Raw genomic sequence first — 16,176 nt, forward strand, 5'->3', positions numbered from 1 at the left:
TTTCACACAGACCTGGGGAAAGGACAACAATGTTAAACATCTCAAGGCCAAGCAACGCTTCAGGAAGATAAAAAGGCAGTTTTCCCAGGAACTGACAACCACTACCTTGTGCAGCATCCTCACGTCTGGTCACTCCGAGTGCCACCTGCCACCGCAAGAAGCCAGCAGCCGCCGCCGCTGTCATCCTGTTCGCCCGTCGTAGTCCATCCAGCCAGACACCTGAGATGGCCTTCACCTCCGTCGCTGTGATAGCACTGATGTGCTCCTCCGTGATGATGGCAATTGTCTCGCGGCCCGAGCAAGAAGATCCGCTGCCGCAAGACTTCACCAGGTGAGGCTCAATGAAAAAGCATGTAGTTAGACATTTTAACTTTGTTGGATCTAATGTAACATGTGACCACCATGACAGAATAATCATAATTCTACTTATAAGACAAAATATTAACAAAACAATAAATCAAATTAATGTATAATATTGTATTTTTCGTTATTATATTTTGAACATTTTTGTGAAAACATTTATAACCTGATGTATTGATGAAATATTGAGCATTTGTACAGTAGTTTCTAAAATACATTTTAGTTTTTGTTTTACAAACATTTGAAATATATTCTTGCATTATTTCGTTATGGTTATTTTAGTTTCAATGATTTCTTGTTGTATTCGTAGTTAATTAGATACTTTACTTTTTATATGGTCATTTGTGGACATCTCATTTCAAATACACACACATACACAGTATTTTAATTCATATTTTCTATTATAATTACCATTTTTATCAATTTAATAGATTTTATTATATATATATTTATAATTTTAGATTTAAATCATTTTGTAGTTACTTTTACTGTTTGCATGCAGGTGCCATGGTGAGACCCTGCAGTCCATCCGAAAGGAGCTCTTGACTGCCCTCAACCTGGAGACCGAACCACTGTTGCCCATGGGCAGAAGGAAGCAGTGGAACCCAACTGCTGAGCGACTCAAGAGGGTTGTGGCAGCAATGGCAGGTAGAACTGGAGTGCAATGTACACAACCTGAATACCAGAAAATTTAACGCCCATTTTCTTTCATAGTCTCTCCCGGCTCCTTTCCTGATGATGGCCACGATGCCTCAGCATGCTGTGGCGAGACCTTAGAGGTTTCCATGACAGGTACACACACACACATTAAAAAAAAAAAACATACAAATATTGATGACAATGGTAAATGGAATATGTTCTTCATGTGTGTCTTGGCCCCAGGTGGCATAATATGTTGCAAAATATATATATATATATATTTCTTGATTTGTGTCATTACTTTGTATTATTGAGTGCAATATAAATGGGTGCTATTGTTCTTCTGAGTAGGAATTAAATGAGTTGGGATTTTAGCTAAACAAAGATGTTCACTGTGCTAATTCCTTGCATGTTTTTTGTCCAGATCTCGGCTGGGACAATTGGATGATCTATCCTGAGCAGGTCACCTGGATGCACTGCGCCCCCTGCGGCCACAGCGCGTCGTGCAGGCCCCAGCCCCAACGTGATGACTTGCAGGTCTGTTTGCGACACATGAATTTTATTTGCTGCCTGTTGTCTTAAAAAAAAAAAAACATTTTAACATGAGTGAATAGGCTATTTAGATCCACTGTATAGCAATAAATAACAGCCTTCATGCATAATTGTTGCATCTCAGTTTTGTAATTCGAGATATTGTTTAAAAACACTCTTATGTGTTCCTCTTTCTGCAGGTCCAGGCGCCATCTTGCCAGCCCACCACCCAGAAAAAAGTGCCTGTCGTCTACATGGATGAGTGGAACACCATTGTCATCACCTCCATGGCCCTGACCAGCCGCTGTGGCTGCTTGGGCACCATTCAGCCTCCCCAGGAGTAACAATGGTCACCTGTCGTGCAGCACACTTCCTACACTCAAAATGCTCAAATAACTTCAGTATATTGCCATAAATTTGCATTGTAAAAAAAAAAAAAAAAAGTCCTTTGCCAAGAAATTGATAAGCAATAAAATAGATTACAACATCCATCCATCCATTCTCAATAGCGCTTATGCTGTTCAGGGTCGCATGGTGTTCGTAACCTTCCTTCAATTTTCTGCATTTCAGTTGAAAAGAAAAACACAAAGCTAACAAACAGTGACCATATAACTGATTGCTTGGTTTGATTTCTTTATACACTATACTGAGTGCTGAACTAAGTGAATTGTTTTTGTGACTGGTTCTAAGTTCTCACTTTTTTAACATGGTTACTATGGTTACAAATATCACTATTTGCATGTTTATATATTCATAGCACCTCAATCTTCATATATGCTGATGACACATCTCACTTTGTTCATCATTTGTGCTGCCATTTCTTGTTTAAAATAAAGGCATAAAGCCTCTCCAAAATGACCTGTTTAGTTTGTGGAGTCTTTGTAGATTATTTATACAATTTTTTTGTAGTTATGCCCCTCCAGCATTTTATTACATAACGTCCATAAATAATTTTCTCCTGTTAAGCACCCTTTTAGCCCAGGAGAGAGAGATAAATCCCTGGTAGCTTTAATTGCTGTTTTTTTTTTTTTGCCACAGTAACTTTGGACTTGCTTGAAACGTATGACTTGCATATTTATGACGTAATATCACCTCAACTTTAATGTATCCTTGAAAAAACAACAACATGGGGCTGGACATGACGATGTCGTTACCGTCCTAGTGTTATAATAAAGATGTACTGTACCTTTAAGACACAAACACGTGGTACTCTCATACAGTACTGACTTCCGTCAAAACTAAAAACAAACCTAGGGAAGCGGTCGTTGAACGCTACACCCGTGATGTACTTTATCAGTAAAACGTAAAATAATGTCACGTTGCGAGGGGGCATAACGAGCTCGCCGTTCCAAGCTGCAGCTTTTGCGATCGCGTAATCGTCCTCCAAAAAATGGAGGCTGGCACCCTGGTGTCTGACAGAGAAGATGTCTCCGTGCTCTTCGAACAACAAAAACATTCCAGAAAATGTCAAGTAGGTTACGTCGCAGCCGGTAATGCAACTATCAAAGCCATTTTGTTTGTGTTTGTTATATCACTGCTGTGCTTCTTCAGGAATTGAGCGGCTTGTTCTCCTCCGTGAGGAGAGTGCGAGGCGATGGAAATTGTTTTTACAGAGCCTTTTGTTTCGCCTATCTAGAGTCACTTATGCACGATGTTAAGGCTTTGCAAAGGTCTCTATTATTATTATCATAATCGTCAAAGAATACCTTTCTTCAACGAAATCTTCTGATTACTGCCTTGTAATGATCTCAGATTCAAGGAGAAAATCATCACGACCAGCGAACACCTCTCCTCTGCAGGATTTGACCAGAGTTCCTTCCAGCTCCACTTGAACACAGTAAGCCGTCTTTTTAAATTATATATTGAACCCATATTGATATTGAATTTTCTCCTCTTAAACAGGTCCTCAACGTCATCGAGCACTGCGAGGGCAGCGAATGTGATGAAATGTTGTTCAGGTTCTTCAACGACCGCATGACCTCAGACAGTGTGGTGCAGTACCTGCGCCTGCTCACCTCTGCACACCTGCAGAACCACGCAGATGACTTCTGTAACTTTGTAGAAGCACCCAGTCTGCAGGTCTACTGTCATCAAGTCAGTTGGTGGCCCATAATGCACAAAGGCATCAAACTCAGAAAGAGGAGCGAGCAAACGTTTGTGCTCGGAGGCCACATTTGATTTTTGAAAATGGACAGTTTTTACTTTAAAGAAGAACTGCAAAATTAAATAACACGACTGTCGTTATGCGGCCCCCGTGCCATAGTTTGTTCACCCCTGCTCGATGGTGTATCTCCTTAAATTAAACCTCTTTTGTCTTTGTGCAGGAAGTAGAAGCCATGGGGATGGAGTGTGACCATGTGGACATCCTGGCTCTGACTCAGGCGCTGGATATCTGCATCCATATTGTCTCAATGGACGGCGAAGATGGGCAGTTGGTGCACCACGTTATCCCTGATGGGGCCGAGCCCTCCATGCACCTCCTCCACCACGTATCCCACTTTAGCATTCTGGGCCCACGACCGCCACCCTGACTGCTCCACACCCAGTCACAGACATGTAGACTGTGATTCAGTTTAATTCTGAAAAGAGCATTTTAGGATGTGACTTCTGTTCATACAACCTCAAATATTTTTAAAAGATTATTTCATGACAACAACGATGTACCGTCTTAGCCAAAACTATCATGTATCGCTAACAAATTGTCCAATCAAATTTTAGAGATTACTACTTCTCATACCAGCTTTTACGTCTATGATATACCCTCAGTTTTATTAATGCGAGTCAATTTATTTCTTTTGCATTCCAAGTTGTGTGTAATTAGTGAAATAATTATAATTTGCCATTAAAATAATTGTTTTTAATGAGGCAAAACTGCAATGTATGTTATTGCTGTCCAAATCCAATATGTAAAAATTGCATTCAATGCTGGCGTTTTTTCTCCTTTCTTTTTTGGTGCTGCGGCGGACCAGTTTTTTCATTCTTCTGTGCCAACACACTCATGAGGGCACTTTGCTCCCCTCTGACGGGCAGATTAGCCAGGGACAGGCGTCCCATCTGAGTGGGGTACTTGGTCTTTGTCAAATTCTTGAACACAGGCTGAGAGAGAAGCTGCTTCAAGTGTTTCTTCATCGCTTTCACCATCTTCTGTTGCCCCCGATCATCCTCATCCCTCCCGTTGCCTGCAGAAGTCGCAGAATCGTCGGTACTCTGCATTTGATTGGTTTTGAACGTGGACTCACCTAGCAAGAGATCTTCGTCAAGATCGATCTCCATAGCTTCTGCTGCTTGCTTGAACCAGGAGTTGTGATGTTTTTGCCTGCTGTTGTGGAACTCAACCTTTTCTATCTTTCTGGCCAGGTTGACACGTTCCTGTATTGACATTCACAAGTTGAAACAAACGACATACAAACCCAAAACTCCATTTCAAAAGAGGGCGGCTTTGAAGCGACTTGCTCTTACCTTGATTGCCTCCATAAAGTGGAGCTCTACAGGAAACCTGGGCAGCTCCTCATCCTTTTCGAGGTTCTTGTAAATCTTTCTGAAGTTCATCACGTCGTCAGGGCCGATGAGAAGCAAACTTAGACCCTCGTTTGTAGCTCTGGCTGTCCGGCCACTGCGATGGACGTATGTTTCGGATGTGCGAGGAACCTAAAGGTTGGATGAGATGGTGGTAAAAAGAATTGAGTCATACAAAAATTACATCAAAATAAATCACTGAGCATATTTCAAATAAATGCCGTCGCGCCTAAAAGGAGACTGTCATTACCTGGTAGTGAATGACATTCTGCACATTGGGGATATCCAGTCCTCTTGCTGCTACGTCAGTCGTCAGCAACACACAACTGAGGGAAAACACCGTCAAAAGTCAAGCTCACAATTGCACAACTCCACATTTGGCGATGGAGGTTGGGGTGGGGGGGGATCAGCCTCACCTCTCCTTCTCGGCAAACCTCTCCAGGTTTTTCAGCCGCTGCTTCTGATGCATGTTGGCGTGCAGCGGCAGTGGCGTGCAGGACAGAATATTCAGCAGCGAGTTGAGTCGCTTGATACATTCGATGCTGTTGGCAAACACCATGGTGCGTCCGGGATACTGCAGCAGGAAATAGTAGAGGAAAAAGTCCTTGTCCTCTTTCTGGCAGTGAATCTGCGTCTCGGTCAAGGTCTCCGCAGTGGCCTGCTTCCTGGTCAGGTCGACGACTTTGGGCTTGGAATTGATCCCTACTTTGGCCATGAGGAGCGCCACCTTGTCGGTCAGCTGCTCCTTCTTCTTCTTCTGCAGCACACGCATAGGTAGGTTGTGGATCATGGTCAGCGTGGCGGAAAACACAAAGTTTTGCCTCTTAGGATTGAGTTGAGTGGTGTTCAGCATCTCCAGGAGAGAATCCAGCTCGGCAAAGTGGCCTCGTTCTACCATGCGGTCGGCTTCGTCGATCACTAAGCTCCTGGAGACCGCACCGGCGTGGCCAACAATTATTACCACGGCAAATTACTTTCCACGAGTGCCAAGTAGAGGCGTAACCTACTTGAGCTGTTTGAGGTTGAGAAGGTGTGGATGCCTCTCTTTGATCAAGTCCCACAGACGTCCAGGAGTGGCGATGATGATTTCTGGCCTGTGATTCAACAGCCTTCTCTGCTTCTGTTGCGCCATCCCACCCACTATGATGGCTGTCTTGATGCCTGTGCAAAAGCAACCAAAGTAGCAATGGATGCGGTCATGAAGAAAAAGAGGAAATCAAATTTTGTCTCCTGCAAAGCATGCGAATGCACACGCGCTCACCAGTAAACTTGGCCACAGCGTCTATGTGGTGTTTGACTTGGACTGCCAACTCCCTGGTTGGGGTGAGGACCAATCCCAGCAGAGGTCGAGCCTGGTTCTTCTTCCCCGCATTGGTGTCGGCGTCAAACTCAACATCGTCGATGACCTTCACGCAACCAAGCTTTCCATCCTGACCTTGATCGCCATCGTCAGAATCACGGTTGTCCTCATGGTCACCTTCCGCAGATTCTCCTTTGTCACCCTGCCCGCTGATACTTCCTTCTTCCTCGTCAGCCTTCCCGCTGATACTTCCTTCTTCCTCGCCCCGCTCCTCAGGATCAGCTTCAGGGCACTCTGTCAAACTCCCATGTGCTTTGTCTGGATCCACGCCATCGTCCTTGTCATTTTCAACATGTTCCTTCCACTTCAGGATGTTATGGATCATGGGAATGCCAAATGCTAATGTTTTACCACTTCCTGAAATGACCAAATATTTGTCTCAGTCTATTACAGGGATGAGCATTAATAAAAAAAACATGCTTAAATGATTTACACATTGTGCCTCCTATAATGTGAGGTGTATATTGGTTTGAAGAGACTCTTACCCGTCTCGGCCGCTCCTAAAATATCCAAACGATCTCGGATGGCTGGAGGGAGCACCAGGGCTTGAATTGGGGTCGGTGATGCGAAACCAAGGCTGCTGAGGGCCTTCAGTACAAGAGGTGGTACGAACAGGTCTTTCCATGCACTCATATTAACGTTTTTCCCTTCAGAACCAGAAAGGGCAGCCTTGCTCCAGTTATTCTGTTGTTTTTTGGGCTTTTGCTCTTTATTCTGAGCGGTGTTGGGATGTCCATCATTTTGTCTTTGCTGCTTCTTTTTCTTTTTTAATTTAGTCTTTACCTTAAGTTTTGGTTGATCTAAGTTAGTAGTGGCTGGTGCAGCTTCAGATGGATCCTCTTGATCGGTTCTCTGTTCTTCTTCCTCACCTGCATCCTCCTGCATTGTCTCATTTTGAATGGATTCGTTTCTTAAAAAGTTCTTTTTTTTCTTTTTCTTGGCGGGTGCGACAGACTTTTCTGATTCTTTGCTGTCTACGGCTCCTTTTTCGATCACCTCTTCAACTTCCCTTGACTTTCTTTTCTTTCCTTTTTTCTTTCCATCTTCGGGTTCATTCTCTGTCGCAGCTGAAAGCTTCTTGATATCCACCACGCGGTAATTTGTCAGTTCTTCAAAACAAACCAGATCGTCCAGCATGCCCTCTTCGGAACAAAGTTCGGGATCTAAATCCACCGCCTTCCATTTGCCAGTCATTTGAATGCTCCGATTTTTCGGCTTGGGTCGCGCGAAGATCTTTCGCTTCTTTTTTGTCTTATTTGTGCTCATTTTCTGGAAATGTTAACAGAAAAAAGTCAGAGGATCTAAATCAAGCGACGCATGTACTGTTTAGCAATCAGCAAAGCAAGTACTCACTCAAGCGGTTTAGAAAATCCTCCTTTTGAAAAATCGCAAAAGATCACGCCGCTTCGATTAGCAGCGTAGCTGTGTCGCCTCTTGATCGTGGTTTAAAAAAATAAAATTTATCGAGTTCCAAGACAACTGCACATGTCATGCGAGAGCAGCCATTCCTTCTGCTGACGTAATACGTTTCTTTTGTTCTGCAGATGTTTAACGTAAGGTTTAGATACATTACCGCCCTCTGCTGGTTTGGCTCAAATATGCGTTATAAATCCCTTCATTCAATAATCATAATAATAATAATAATAATAATAATAATAATAATAATAATAATAATAATAATAATAATAATAATAATAATAATAATAATAATAATAATAATAGTAATAATAATAATAATAATAATAATAATAATAATAATAATAATAATAATAACAACAACAACAACAATGCTACTACTACTACTAGTACTACTACTGCTATTACTACTACTACTACTACTACTACTACTACTACTACTACTACTAATAATAATACTACTACTACTAATAATAAAATAAAATAAAATAAAATAAAATAAAATAAAATAAAATAAAATAAAATAAAATAAAATAAAATAAAATAAAATAAAATAAAATAAAATAAAATAAAATAAAATAAAATAAAATAGAAATAATAATGTTGCAGCGACCTGGGAGGTGCGCGCCTGTCTGCGCAAATACAACAGCACATTCTGTCGCATTTTATTACATATCAGGGGTCTTTTACAATATCTACCATCAGAAGAATTTCAAAGTAAATCTGAGGTTTGGTTTAAAAACCTACAGCATGAGTAAACATGTGGCAATGCATTTCTAAAGTCAAAGTACAGCAAGTCACGGCTGCTAGTTTTTGGTGGGGTCAATCACCCTGCCCATGAATAACAGGGATTTTGTGTCTTCATGGTATATGAAGAAGAAAAACGGACGGTCGACAATGAAGGTCCGGGGTAACGAGTAGGGAATAATGCCAGTTGTTGTGGCAGCCGCCGCGGTGGTCCCCATCTCATCCACCTCAATAACTGCTTTATGTAGCACCTGCAATTCAAAGTCAGTTGAAGACATTTAAAAGAGGCAAGTCGAAGGCTGCAAAATATGCATGTGTGAAAACTGACCTCTGAAACCTTAAGGCCTTTGTCATTGCTCAGCTTTGTCAAATTGGCAGAACCACTGAAGAGATTGGTGAAACCCATCTCCGGGAGGATGTCCTGCAAAGCGTACGATTCCTCCATCTTAAATTTCGGGATGTTGATCTCCAATTTACTGTGAACATAAGGATGCGTTAGACAGCTTGACCCATCTGTCACATTAATTAAAAAAAAAAAATACAGCTCACGTCTTCTGCAGTTTTTTGATCCAACCAAGCATTCTCTTTGCAGTGATCTCATCGTCGATAGTATTATAATCCACTCCTTTGTTCGGCAGCAGGATGAGCATGGCCACGCCTTCCAGGTAGGGCAGTTTCAGTACACTTGCACCAAGATGCGTATCTACCATTGTTTCGAATTTGTCCTCATTGAACATCATCGGCACTTGTAGAATATTGTAGTTGTCAACGTAAAAGGGTGCATTGCGTGTGTAGTTGGAGTTGAATGGAATCTTCCACCCACCTGTAGAGGTCAAACACACATGGCAGTGTAGAACATGTAAGAAAATGGCAGTCTTAAATTTAAACTTACCTTGGAAGTAAAACGTGTTGATCATCATAAGCTCTGTCATCGGATCGATTCTGGAGAGCATTTCTGTCACTTTGCCTCTCGTCTTGTCTTTTATATGGTCGTTAATGAGACTGACGCTTGTATTTGTTTCTTCAAAGTCGACATTCTTGATGTCTGCGTAAAAATAGGACTTCATCTGTTCCTCAAAGGTCTTCTCGATGATGAAGTGCTGGCGGACGAAAAGGGACGTGCTTTGGTCCAGTTTGGTGGTTCCATTTTGCGAGATGTTCCCGTGGAGCATCTGGAACAATTTTGGAATAAGATCTGGCTGATCATCTTGCTCCAGATTCTTCAGTTTGAGTCCTTTTAATATCTCCTCATACGTATCGCCATTAGCGGCCATGGAGAGGGCAGCAAAACTGGTGGAAATACTCAGAGGGGAGAAGATGATGTTCTTGTCGTGGTAAGTGGATATCTTGCGGTAAAGGTCCATCGCAAACTCGACATTTTTGAAGGAGAGATTCAAAATGCTGGAGTAGGGAACCGGTGCTTGTTGCGCCGGAGCGAAGAGACACATTAGGATGAAAACAAAACCCATCTTCACCTTGTAAGGAAATATTATTTGTGTCTGGGAATGTTGCAGAACTTTACCTGAATCATGAAGACAAATTCAAATAATTGTAATTACACATCTGACATGACCAAATTAACAGAAACATCATTTCCAGAGCACTCTCATACTTACCATCCATCCTTGAGTAACGTTTAGTCCAAAACGTATTATTTGGGGAAACAAAGTGCAAGTATGCTTTGAGTGTTACACATTAACGAAGGCACGTATTTGTTGTTCCCTGCGCCCTCCTTCAGAATATATTGATGCATTTAGTGTGTGTGTGTGTGTGTGTGTGTGTGTGTGTGTGTGTGCGGTTGTGTACGTGCGAGGGAAAAAAAAATATACATATGTGTATATTATTATATATATTATATTATAATATATATATATTATACCATTTATTTATTTATTTATTATTTATTCATCACTCTTATTTATTCATTGTTTGTGCCTTCTTGTTTTTATTTTTTGTGTTGTTTACTTGCTGTATATTGAGTACTATGTCTTGTCACTGTGGGATGGTGGGAACGTAATTTCGATCTCTTTGTGTGTCTTGGCATGTGAAGAAATTGACAATAAAACAGACTTTGACTTTTGACTTTGATACTAGTGAGGGTTTTAAATTAGAATCACAGTAGAGTTGTTCAAACTTTTACAAAGACAATAATGCTCAGTTTATTAGCAAAGTTGGAGACATATTGATTTGAAAATATCAATGGCCTGCTAGCATAATTGCTTTGCCACATTGTATCGTGAGAGCGAATCGGGTGTCCATCCGTCCATCCATGGTGGTGTGCTACGAATAAAAGTTTGATAAAACAACCAAAGCCTGGTAAATGTTTCTTTAATCCTGAAACAACACCAGAATGTGAGCATTATGGAATAAAAACATGACAAAATGATGAGTTAGTGCTAGCAAGTCAAACTAGTGCTTAATCCAGCATTTGCATGCTTACCTGTACATTTTAAATCAAGCAAAAAAGGGGGCAAAAATGACAGCAGAGATGGAATCTCCCCTGAGGTCACACTGCACATTATTTCAAATTCCACATGAAAAAAACATTTAATTAAGCATTGCTGGAAATGTGAACAATAAACCATAATACAATGATGGTTAATGCTATAATGTGTTCTTTGGATTCATTTTACAAAACTTGGCTATTAAATTTGGAAGGCCATTAATCAAACAGTGGCAGAAACACATCATTTTTAAACGCAGTGCAAATAAACAGCAAACCGTTTTAAAGGGGACGTGTCAAAATAGAAATCCTCCGTTCATCACCCCAGATTCTGAGAATGTTACGAGTCCTGATGGAATAATGACGATTCATTTATCACATGCAGATTACATTATCCCTTTTTAAGTACTGTATGTACATGTTGTCGTTGACTAACGGGAAATTATTATGCATCATTTCAAAAGTGACTCCACAGTTAATGTTTTCTCGATCCAAAATAGATTGACTCTACATTGTACAATGATATGAGTTACTGATTCCTAATCAACAGTAAGCAAGGCACAGCAACAAAAAAGTGTTGCTCGTTTACCTTATCAACTCAAAAGTACAATGATGCATCATGTTATGCAAGAAAAAAAAAAAAAAAAGTTTTTGTTGTTTCCTGGTACCCACAATAAATGAGTTAAACAATAGACTGGCGTGGCCCGACACAAAACGCAGGAGTACTTGTACAACTTGACAGTGGACAAGCGCTATGAATTCACCTTTCACCATAAACAACATTTTGAATACAACAATTCCTATATCTATCTCTTGCAGAGAAAACATTAGGAAATAACATACAGTAGAAATAGAAGGCGCCATGGTTTTTAAAAAAAAAAAAAAAAAAAAAAAAAAAAAAAAGGCAAACTTGTTTCACTGCATCATCAGTTCAGCTTCTTTGTAGTCTTAGTGGAAGCAACACCAGATCGTCAGCGGCCTTTTTCCTCTTGCTTCCTCATGCCCGCCAACAAAACGACAGGCAAACACGGATCCGTCTCCTCAATGTTCACATGTTCGCAAAAGGCGTTAAAAGGTAGACCAGCGGAAGGAGCAAAGCGACCCCTGAATTGGGAGGGGTTACAGGCCCAGGCAGCTTTTCAACAAAAGCAGATGTTGTTATCCACTGTCACAGACTAGGCTTTTGTTGTTGGTCCGCTTCCGTGCAGCTGTTCTCTGGAGAAAGGCAAGCGAAGAACAGGAATGAATCTTCAGCTATTGCTCAAGATTGTGACCATCTGCATCGTGCTTACGTTACCTATTGATGTTGTGCTAGCTTGTTGAGGAATGTTCGACTGGCGAGTGGGCTGTTGCCTAAAGAATCAAGTGTGTGATTAAGAATCATTCATATTTGAGACCTTTTTTTTATTTATAAGTGTTATTAATAATGTATCTTCAATGATTCACATGAATTGTATCAGTGCTGTACCCACTGGTCAAAGTAGGCCTGCCGCCTCATCCTCAGCTCATCAGCTGTGAGTGTCTCATTGTGGACTCGTAGTTCTTCTGCAGGCCTGCTGTCCACTCTCGCATGTCCACCACCAGAATCTGAAGTAGCCCCTATAAGTTCAATAGAGAAACAACACGTATTAAAACATACCTGCAAATTCTTGGCTGGGCGATATTGCCTTGGAAAATACAGTATCAGATTTTGACCTTGCATGCTGAGCTGAATGGCTCTGCGGAGATCCGCTTCCTCATCTTCTACGTCAATGTTTTGTCTGCTGAGTGCGAGAGCTGTCCTTAACTCCTCATCTTCATCCACAACTTCACTCTCCACACCAACGTTCATGTCCGTCTGGCCCAGTGTTGCCGACCCGCTGCAAATACAACAAAAATTTAAAAAATCAACCCTAACTGTTATTTTTTCCAAGCAAAAATATGCTAAATTATCCATCCTGTACGTACCGTGCGCTCATCTGAGCTTGGGCCTCGCCAATAAGTTTTGGCCGTTGCTGTTGTTGCACTCTCATGATCCCAAGAATCTGCTCTGCCTCACATTCTGGGAGATTTCCTCGGACCACAAATATGGAATAACCTGCACATGGTCATGTTTATTATTGCCTTACACAGTCTTTAATTCTATAAATCTATTCGGCTATTACATTACCTTCTTGCTGCAGCTGTGCAAGAAAAAGGGCTAAATATGTGTCCGAGATCAACTCTGGTCCAGTCAAAAGGGAATTCAAGTTAAACCACTGAAACGATAAACCAAATATTAGTTTCATATATTACTATGTGACATTTATATGTATGTACCTGTTGTCCGAGTTTTCGAATAGTAAACCAGTGCTCCTTGTAATTGCATATAAAGGCTTTTTCATTTCTGAAACAAACAGAGAGAAGACTTAATGTGGTCATACATTTAGCAGTCTGGATTATGATCCCAAACAAGCTTGAGCGAGAAAACATACATGGGATTTATCATCAGGCTCTGGTATTCCCGGCTGTTGAAGAGGATAAGGTCCAGTCCCAAAACTCTAAGAGCATTGCTAATAACCTATGGTGACATCCCACAAACATGTTAGTAATCAATTACAATGTTTACATAAAAGTCCATCTTTGGAGCTCACTCACTTGTATTGAAAAGAACCCACTGTCATCCATGTTACCAGATGGTTGCTGAAAACAAACACAGCATGTGTTAATATGAGGATGTAAACAAATACATTAACATTCCAACTGCTCCTACCTGTAAAAAGGTCCTGTACTCATCACTACCCATTCCTCCCTCTGCCATCCTCATCCTCTCCTCTTCGTCCAGCTGATGTGCAATAGAGGAGAGATCCACGGGGGTGAAGTACTCACCCTGCAGCAAGTTGTTGAGGCAGTGCTGGGCACAGAGAGAGCCCTCTTGCTGCACATTAAAGATCAATTATAGCGCAATCATCGACTTTGTTTTTAACATTGGAAAATATTATACATTTATCTGGCTTTCTTTTCAAGTTAAAAATGTGTAAATGTGATGTTTTGGGAATGTTTTTCTGCAAAGGGGACAGAGCATCTTAACTGTATTACGGAATCAATGAACAGAAACATGATTAATGGCTTTCTGTTCCAAGTGCTAAGTGATGTTTTGTTTTCGGATAAAATACATAGCTTTATCTTCTGTACGCATTTTTACCGATATCCTGCATCTCACCTCAATGACTGAGCAAATATATATATATAAAAAAAATCTGTGTTAATTCTTTGTAAGGGAACACATTTACAAATTCTCCAGGAGATCAGAACATTATTGACCCACATTGTTGCTTTTAGCGTTCCAGGTTTGTCATTCCAGGTAGCTACACTGGGTCATTTGTTTATCAAGTAAACTACTTGAAGAAACCACGCCGTTTAGCGATTTTAGCTCCTTGACTACGCTTCCTGGGTTCTTACTGTAAATAAAGTTTTCACGATTACCCGTAGCAACTTTAGCAACATAGCTAATAAGGAAACAATACTGCCAAACAGTAACCGCTTAAACGCTTGACTAAACAGCGCAGATCACTGCAACATGGCTCAAGCTTTAATGGAGACATGAGGTACTTAAGTGGCGTTCAGAGTGGTAATTTGCGCGTTTAACTTACTTTCTCGTGAAATATGGCATCCATGGAGTTACTAGCGTCGAGGATGCTGACCGTTTCCAAGACGTGTTAGATAGGCTCCATTGTTGGACAGAAAAATGGCTGCTTCCAGTAAACCATGCCAAATGTTCAGTGCTCTCCATGGGAACTCAGAATCCACTCAGGGCGTACCATATTGGAGGATATCTCCTTAAAAACACCACAAGTGAGAAGGACCTTGGTGTCATAGTGTCGTCAGACCTAAAGACTAGTCTTGACACCACGAAGAAGGTCACCGCTGCCACCAGGATGTTTGGATCCATCCGACGGTCGTTTGCCCGTATGACTCCTGCGATTTTCAGACCCCTGTTTATTTCTCACGTGCGTCCCATTCTTGAGTACGGACTGCCTGCAGTATTCCCATTGACCAAGTACGAAACCGATATGCTGGAGCGTGTTCAACGTCGCGGTACGAAAACAGTCGCAAAACTTCACCAGCTTTCCTACGAAGATCGACTGGAACAGTTGAATCTCTTCTCTCTGGCCTACCGTCGTCACCGAGGAGATTTGATATATACCCGGCGCATTCTCCGAGGCGAACTTGGTGAAGACCTGAGGGAGTATTTCATCTTAAATAATGATACTTCGACACGTGGTCACAGTTTGAAGCTATACAAACCGAGGAGGTTACGCATCCATGGCGACGCTACTCTCTCTACCCGTGTAGTTAATAGCTGGAACCGCCTACCCGAATCATGTATCACAGCCCAGTCAGAGGAAAGTTTCAAGAGCAGTATTGACGCAGTGTTTACAGACTGAATGGTGAAACTGCCGACCGCGGTATCGGTACCGACTTTTTTCCGACATTTTAACCGCGGCTTGGTAGCATCCCTTCAACGTCCGGGAAGTGAAGGAGCTGACAAGGGACTCTTCCCTCTGCTTTCTACCTTTCAATGAATCAATGAATGGCTCTCCCTGTCAAACATTCAACTCTGACCCCGCTCGTCACAACAGACATAACGAGCAGCGCCAACTAGCGGATTCGTTTAGACACGCGTATCTCCACGACCGAATTTGTTATTTTTTGACAGCGTTCAAAAACAGTGACATTAATTTAAACGTACACTGACGTATAACACTCAACTACACTTAATCACCCACTTGACCCCCACATACACATTTTCAAGTTTACATGTGCCTACAAACATATCACGTGCATTATTCTTGCACAATTCTTGCAATACTGTTTACAATCAACACTAAAGTATGTTTTTCCAACTTCAACCTATCCTTGTTTCTAAAACACATTCAAACGTTTAGAAAAAAAGGCAGGAACAATTAAAAAAATGAAAATGGCTCTTTATAACAAATCTGCATTGGATACAAATAAAAATAAACACAGAATGTGCAACTAGTGGTTGTGGTATTATTTATGTTGCGCAACAACGTTAGGAGTCCGGTTGGTTTGTGCACAATCTTGGAATGGAATGTCCTCACCTCTGAATGCTTGCACTACGTAGTTGGGTAGTTTTTCTGACAGTATTTTGTATTTATTGCAGGCATTATCAAACTGTACA

At 41.3% G+C, this 16,176-nt stretch overlaps 5 protein-coding genes and 1 long non-coding RNA gene across 8 annotated transcripts; 2 read left to right on the top strand and 4 right to left on the bottom strand.

Annotated features, from left to right (window-relative positions):
* The first annotated feature begins 119 nt into the window (after nt 1-119).
* LOC133169622 (growth/differentiation factor 5-like) lies at nt 120-2,017 on the top strand. The gene is made up of 5 exons (XM_061301964.1): nt 120-331; nt 863-1,008; nt 1,075-1,152; nt 1,424-1,536; nt 1,731-2,017. The coding sequence occupies exons 1-5, from the start codon at nt 225-227 to the stop codon at nt 1,872-1,874; spliced, it is 588 nt and encodes a 195-aa protein (XP_061157948.1). The 5' UTR covers nt 120-224; the 3' UTR covers nt 1,875-2,017.
* Nucleotides 2,018-2,728: 711 nt separating this feature from the next.
* Nucleotides 2,729-4,401, top strand: LOC133168890 (ubiquitin thioesterase OTUB2-like). 2 transcript variants are annotated; one of them, XM_061300563.1, is made up of 5 exons: nt 2,729-3,001; nt 3,082-3,200; nt 3,283-3,367; nt 3,433-3,609; nt 3,855-4,401. In XM_061300563.1, the coding sequence occupies exons 1-5, from the start codon at nt 2,921-2,923 to the stop codon at nt 4,059-4,061; spliced, it is 669 nt and encodes a 222-aa protein (XP_061156547.1). In that variant the 5' UTR covers nt 2,729-2,920; the 3' UTR covers nt 4,062-4,401. The 2 variants fall into 2 exon arrangements, with proteins under 2 accessions (XP_061156547.1, XP_061156546.1); XM_061300562.1 differs by having other exon boundaries at nt 2,732-3,001; nt 3,433-3,624.
* On the bottom strand, nt 4,373-7,931 carry ddx24 (DEAD (Asp-Glu-Ala-Asp) box helicase 24). Its single transcript, XM_061300558.1, has 9 exons — nt 7,760-7,931; nt 6,892-7,675; nt 6,308-6,763; nt 6,054-6,207; nt 5,463-5,972; nt 5,297-5,372; nt 4,990-5,178; nt 4,770-4,899; nt 4,373-4,709 (listed from the first exon to the last, which is right to left on the bottom strand). The coding sequence occupies exons 2-9, from the start codon at nt 7,670-7,672 to the stop codon at nt 4,450-4,452; spliced, it is 2,556 nt and encodes an 851-aa protein (XP_061156542.1). The 5' UTR covers nt 7,673-7,675; nt 7,760-7,931; the 3' UTR covers nt 4,373-4,449.
* Nucleotides 7,932-8,475: 544 nt separating this feature from the next.
* serpina10b (serpin peptidase inhibitor, clade A (alpha-1 antiproteinase, antitrypsin), member 10b) lies at nt 8,476-10,272 on the bottom strand. Its single transcript, XM_061301499.1, has 5 exons — nt 10,186-10,272; nt 9,462-10,091; nt 9,119-9,392; nt 8,898-9,045; nt 8,476-8,820 (listed from the first exon to the last, which is right to left on the bottom strand). Exons 1-5 carry the CDS (start codon nt 10,190-10,192, stop codon nt 8,629-8,631), a joined length of 1,251 nt encoding a protein of 416 aa, XP_061157483.1. The 5' UTR covers nt 10,193-10,272; the 3' UTR covers nt 8,476-8,628.
* A 608-nt stretch (nt 10,273-10,880) lies between these two features.
* On the bottom strand, nt 10,881-15,675 carry atxn3 (ataxin 3). Of its 2 annotated transcripts, XM_061300560.1 has the most exons (12): nt 15,565-15,675; nt 14,624-14,645; nt 13,744-13,908; nt 13,629-13,673; nt 13,466-13,551; nt 13,311-13,377; nt 13,162-13,249; nt 12,960-13,089; nt 12,708-12,871; nt 12,485-12,611; nt 12,310-12,365; nt 10,881-12,227 (listed from the first exon to the last, which is right to left on the bottom strand). In XM_061300560.1, exons 1-12 carry the CDS (start codon nt 15,615-15,617, stop codon nt 12,181-12,183), a joined length of 1,050 nt encoding a protein of 349 aa, XP_061156544.1. In that variant the 5' UTR covers nt 15,618-15,675; the 3' UTR covers nt 10,881-12,180. The 2 variants fall into 2 exon arrangements, with proteins under 2 accessions (XP_061156544.1, XP_061156545.1); XM_061300561.1 differs by lacking the exon at nt 15,565-15,675 and having other exon boundaries at nt 14,624-14,647.
* On the bottom strand, nt 14,921-15,557 carry LOC133168891 (uncharacterized). The gene is made up of 2 exons (XR_009718328.1): nt 15,279-15,557; nt 14,921-15,211 (listed from the first exon to the last, which is right to left on the bottom strand). It is a non-coding gene; the product is annotated as an uncharacterized LOC133168891 (long non-coding RNA).
* Nucleotides 15,676-16,176: the final 501 nt, after the last annotated feature.

Source organism: Syngnathus typhle, linkage group LG16 (genome assembly GCF_033458585.1).
Source record: "Syngnathus typhle isolate RoL2023-S1 ecotype Sweden linkage group LG16, RoL_Styp_1.0, whole genome shotgun sequence".
NCBI lineage: Eukaryota > Metazoa > Chordata > Actinopteri > Syngnathiformes > Syngnathidae > Syngnathus > Syngnathus typhle.

Excerpts from the sequence above, each read along its gene's own strand:
- ddx24 (XM_061300558.1), bottom strand. The coding sequence starts at position 7,672 with ATGAGCACAAATAAGACAAAAAAGAAGCGAAAGATCTTCGCGCGACCC. Across the intron at positions 6,208-6,307 it reads CGCTGTGGCCAAGTTTACTG|GCATCAAGACAGCCATCATA; the intron begins GTGAGCGCGTGT and ends GCTTTTGCACAG. Across the intron at positions 5,179-5,296 it reads AGAATGTCATTCACTACCAG|GTTCCTCGCACATCCGAAAC; the intron begins GTAATGACAGTC and ends TCCAACCTTTAG.
- LOC133169622 (XM_061301964.1), top strand. The coding sequence starts at position 225 with ATGGCCTTCACCTCCGTCGCTGTGATAGCACTGATGTGCTCCTCCGTG. Across the intron at positions 1,153-1,423 it reads CTTAGAGGTTTCCATGACAG|ATCTCGGCTGGGACAATTGG; the intron begins GTACACACACAC and ends TTTTTTGTCCAG. Across the intron at positions 1,537-1,730 it reads CCCAACGTGATGACTTGCAG|GTCCAGGCGCCATCTTGCCA; the intron begins GTCTGTTTGCGA and ends CTCTTTCTGCAG.
- serpina10b (XM_061301499.1), bottom strand. Across the intron at positions 9,393-9,461 it reads CAACACGTTTTACTTCCAAG|GTGGGTGGAAGATTCCATTC; the intron begins GTAAGTTTAAAT and ends TGACCTCTACAG. Across the intron at positions 8,821-8,897 it reads AAGGCCTTAAGGTTTCAGAG|GTGCTACATAAAGCAGTTAT; the intron begins GTCAGTTTTCAC and ends TTTGAATTGCAG.
- atxn3 (XM_061300560.1), bottom strand. The coding sequence starts at position 15,617 with ATGTCTGTTGTGACGAGCGGGGTCAGAGTTGAATGTTTGACAGGGAGA. Across the intron at positions 13,909-14,623 it reads ATGCCATATTTCACGAGAAA|CAAGAGGGCTCTCTCTGTGC; the intron begins GTAAGTTAAACG and ends TTTAATGTGCAG. Across the intron at positions 12,612-12,707 it reads CATTCAGCTCAGCATGCAAG|GGGCTACTTCAGATTCTGGT; the intron begins GTCAAAATCTGA and ends TTGAACTTATAG.
- LOC133168890 (XM_061300562.1), top strand. The coding sequence starts at position 2,921 with ATGGAGGCTGGCACCCTGGTGTCTGACAGAGAAGATGTCTCCGTGCTC. Across the intron at positions 3,002-3,081 it reads AACATTCCAGAAAATGTCAA|GAATTGAGCGGCTTGTTCTC; the intron begins GTAGGTTACGTC and ends GTGCTTCTTCAG. Across the intron at positions 3,201-3,282 it reads GATGTTAAGGCTTTGCAAAG|ATTCAAGGAGAAAATCATCA; the intron begins GTCTCTATTATT and ends TAATGATCTCAG.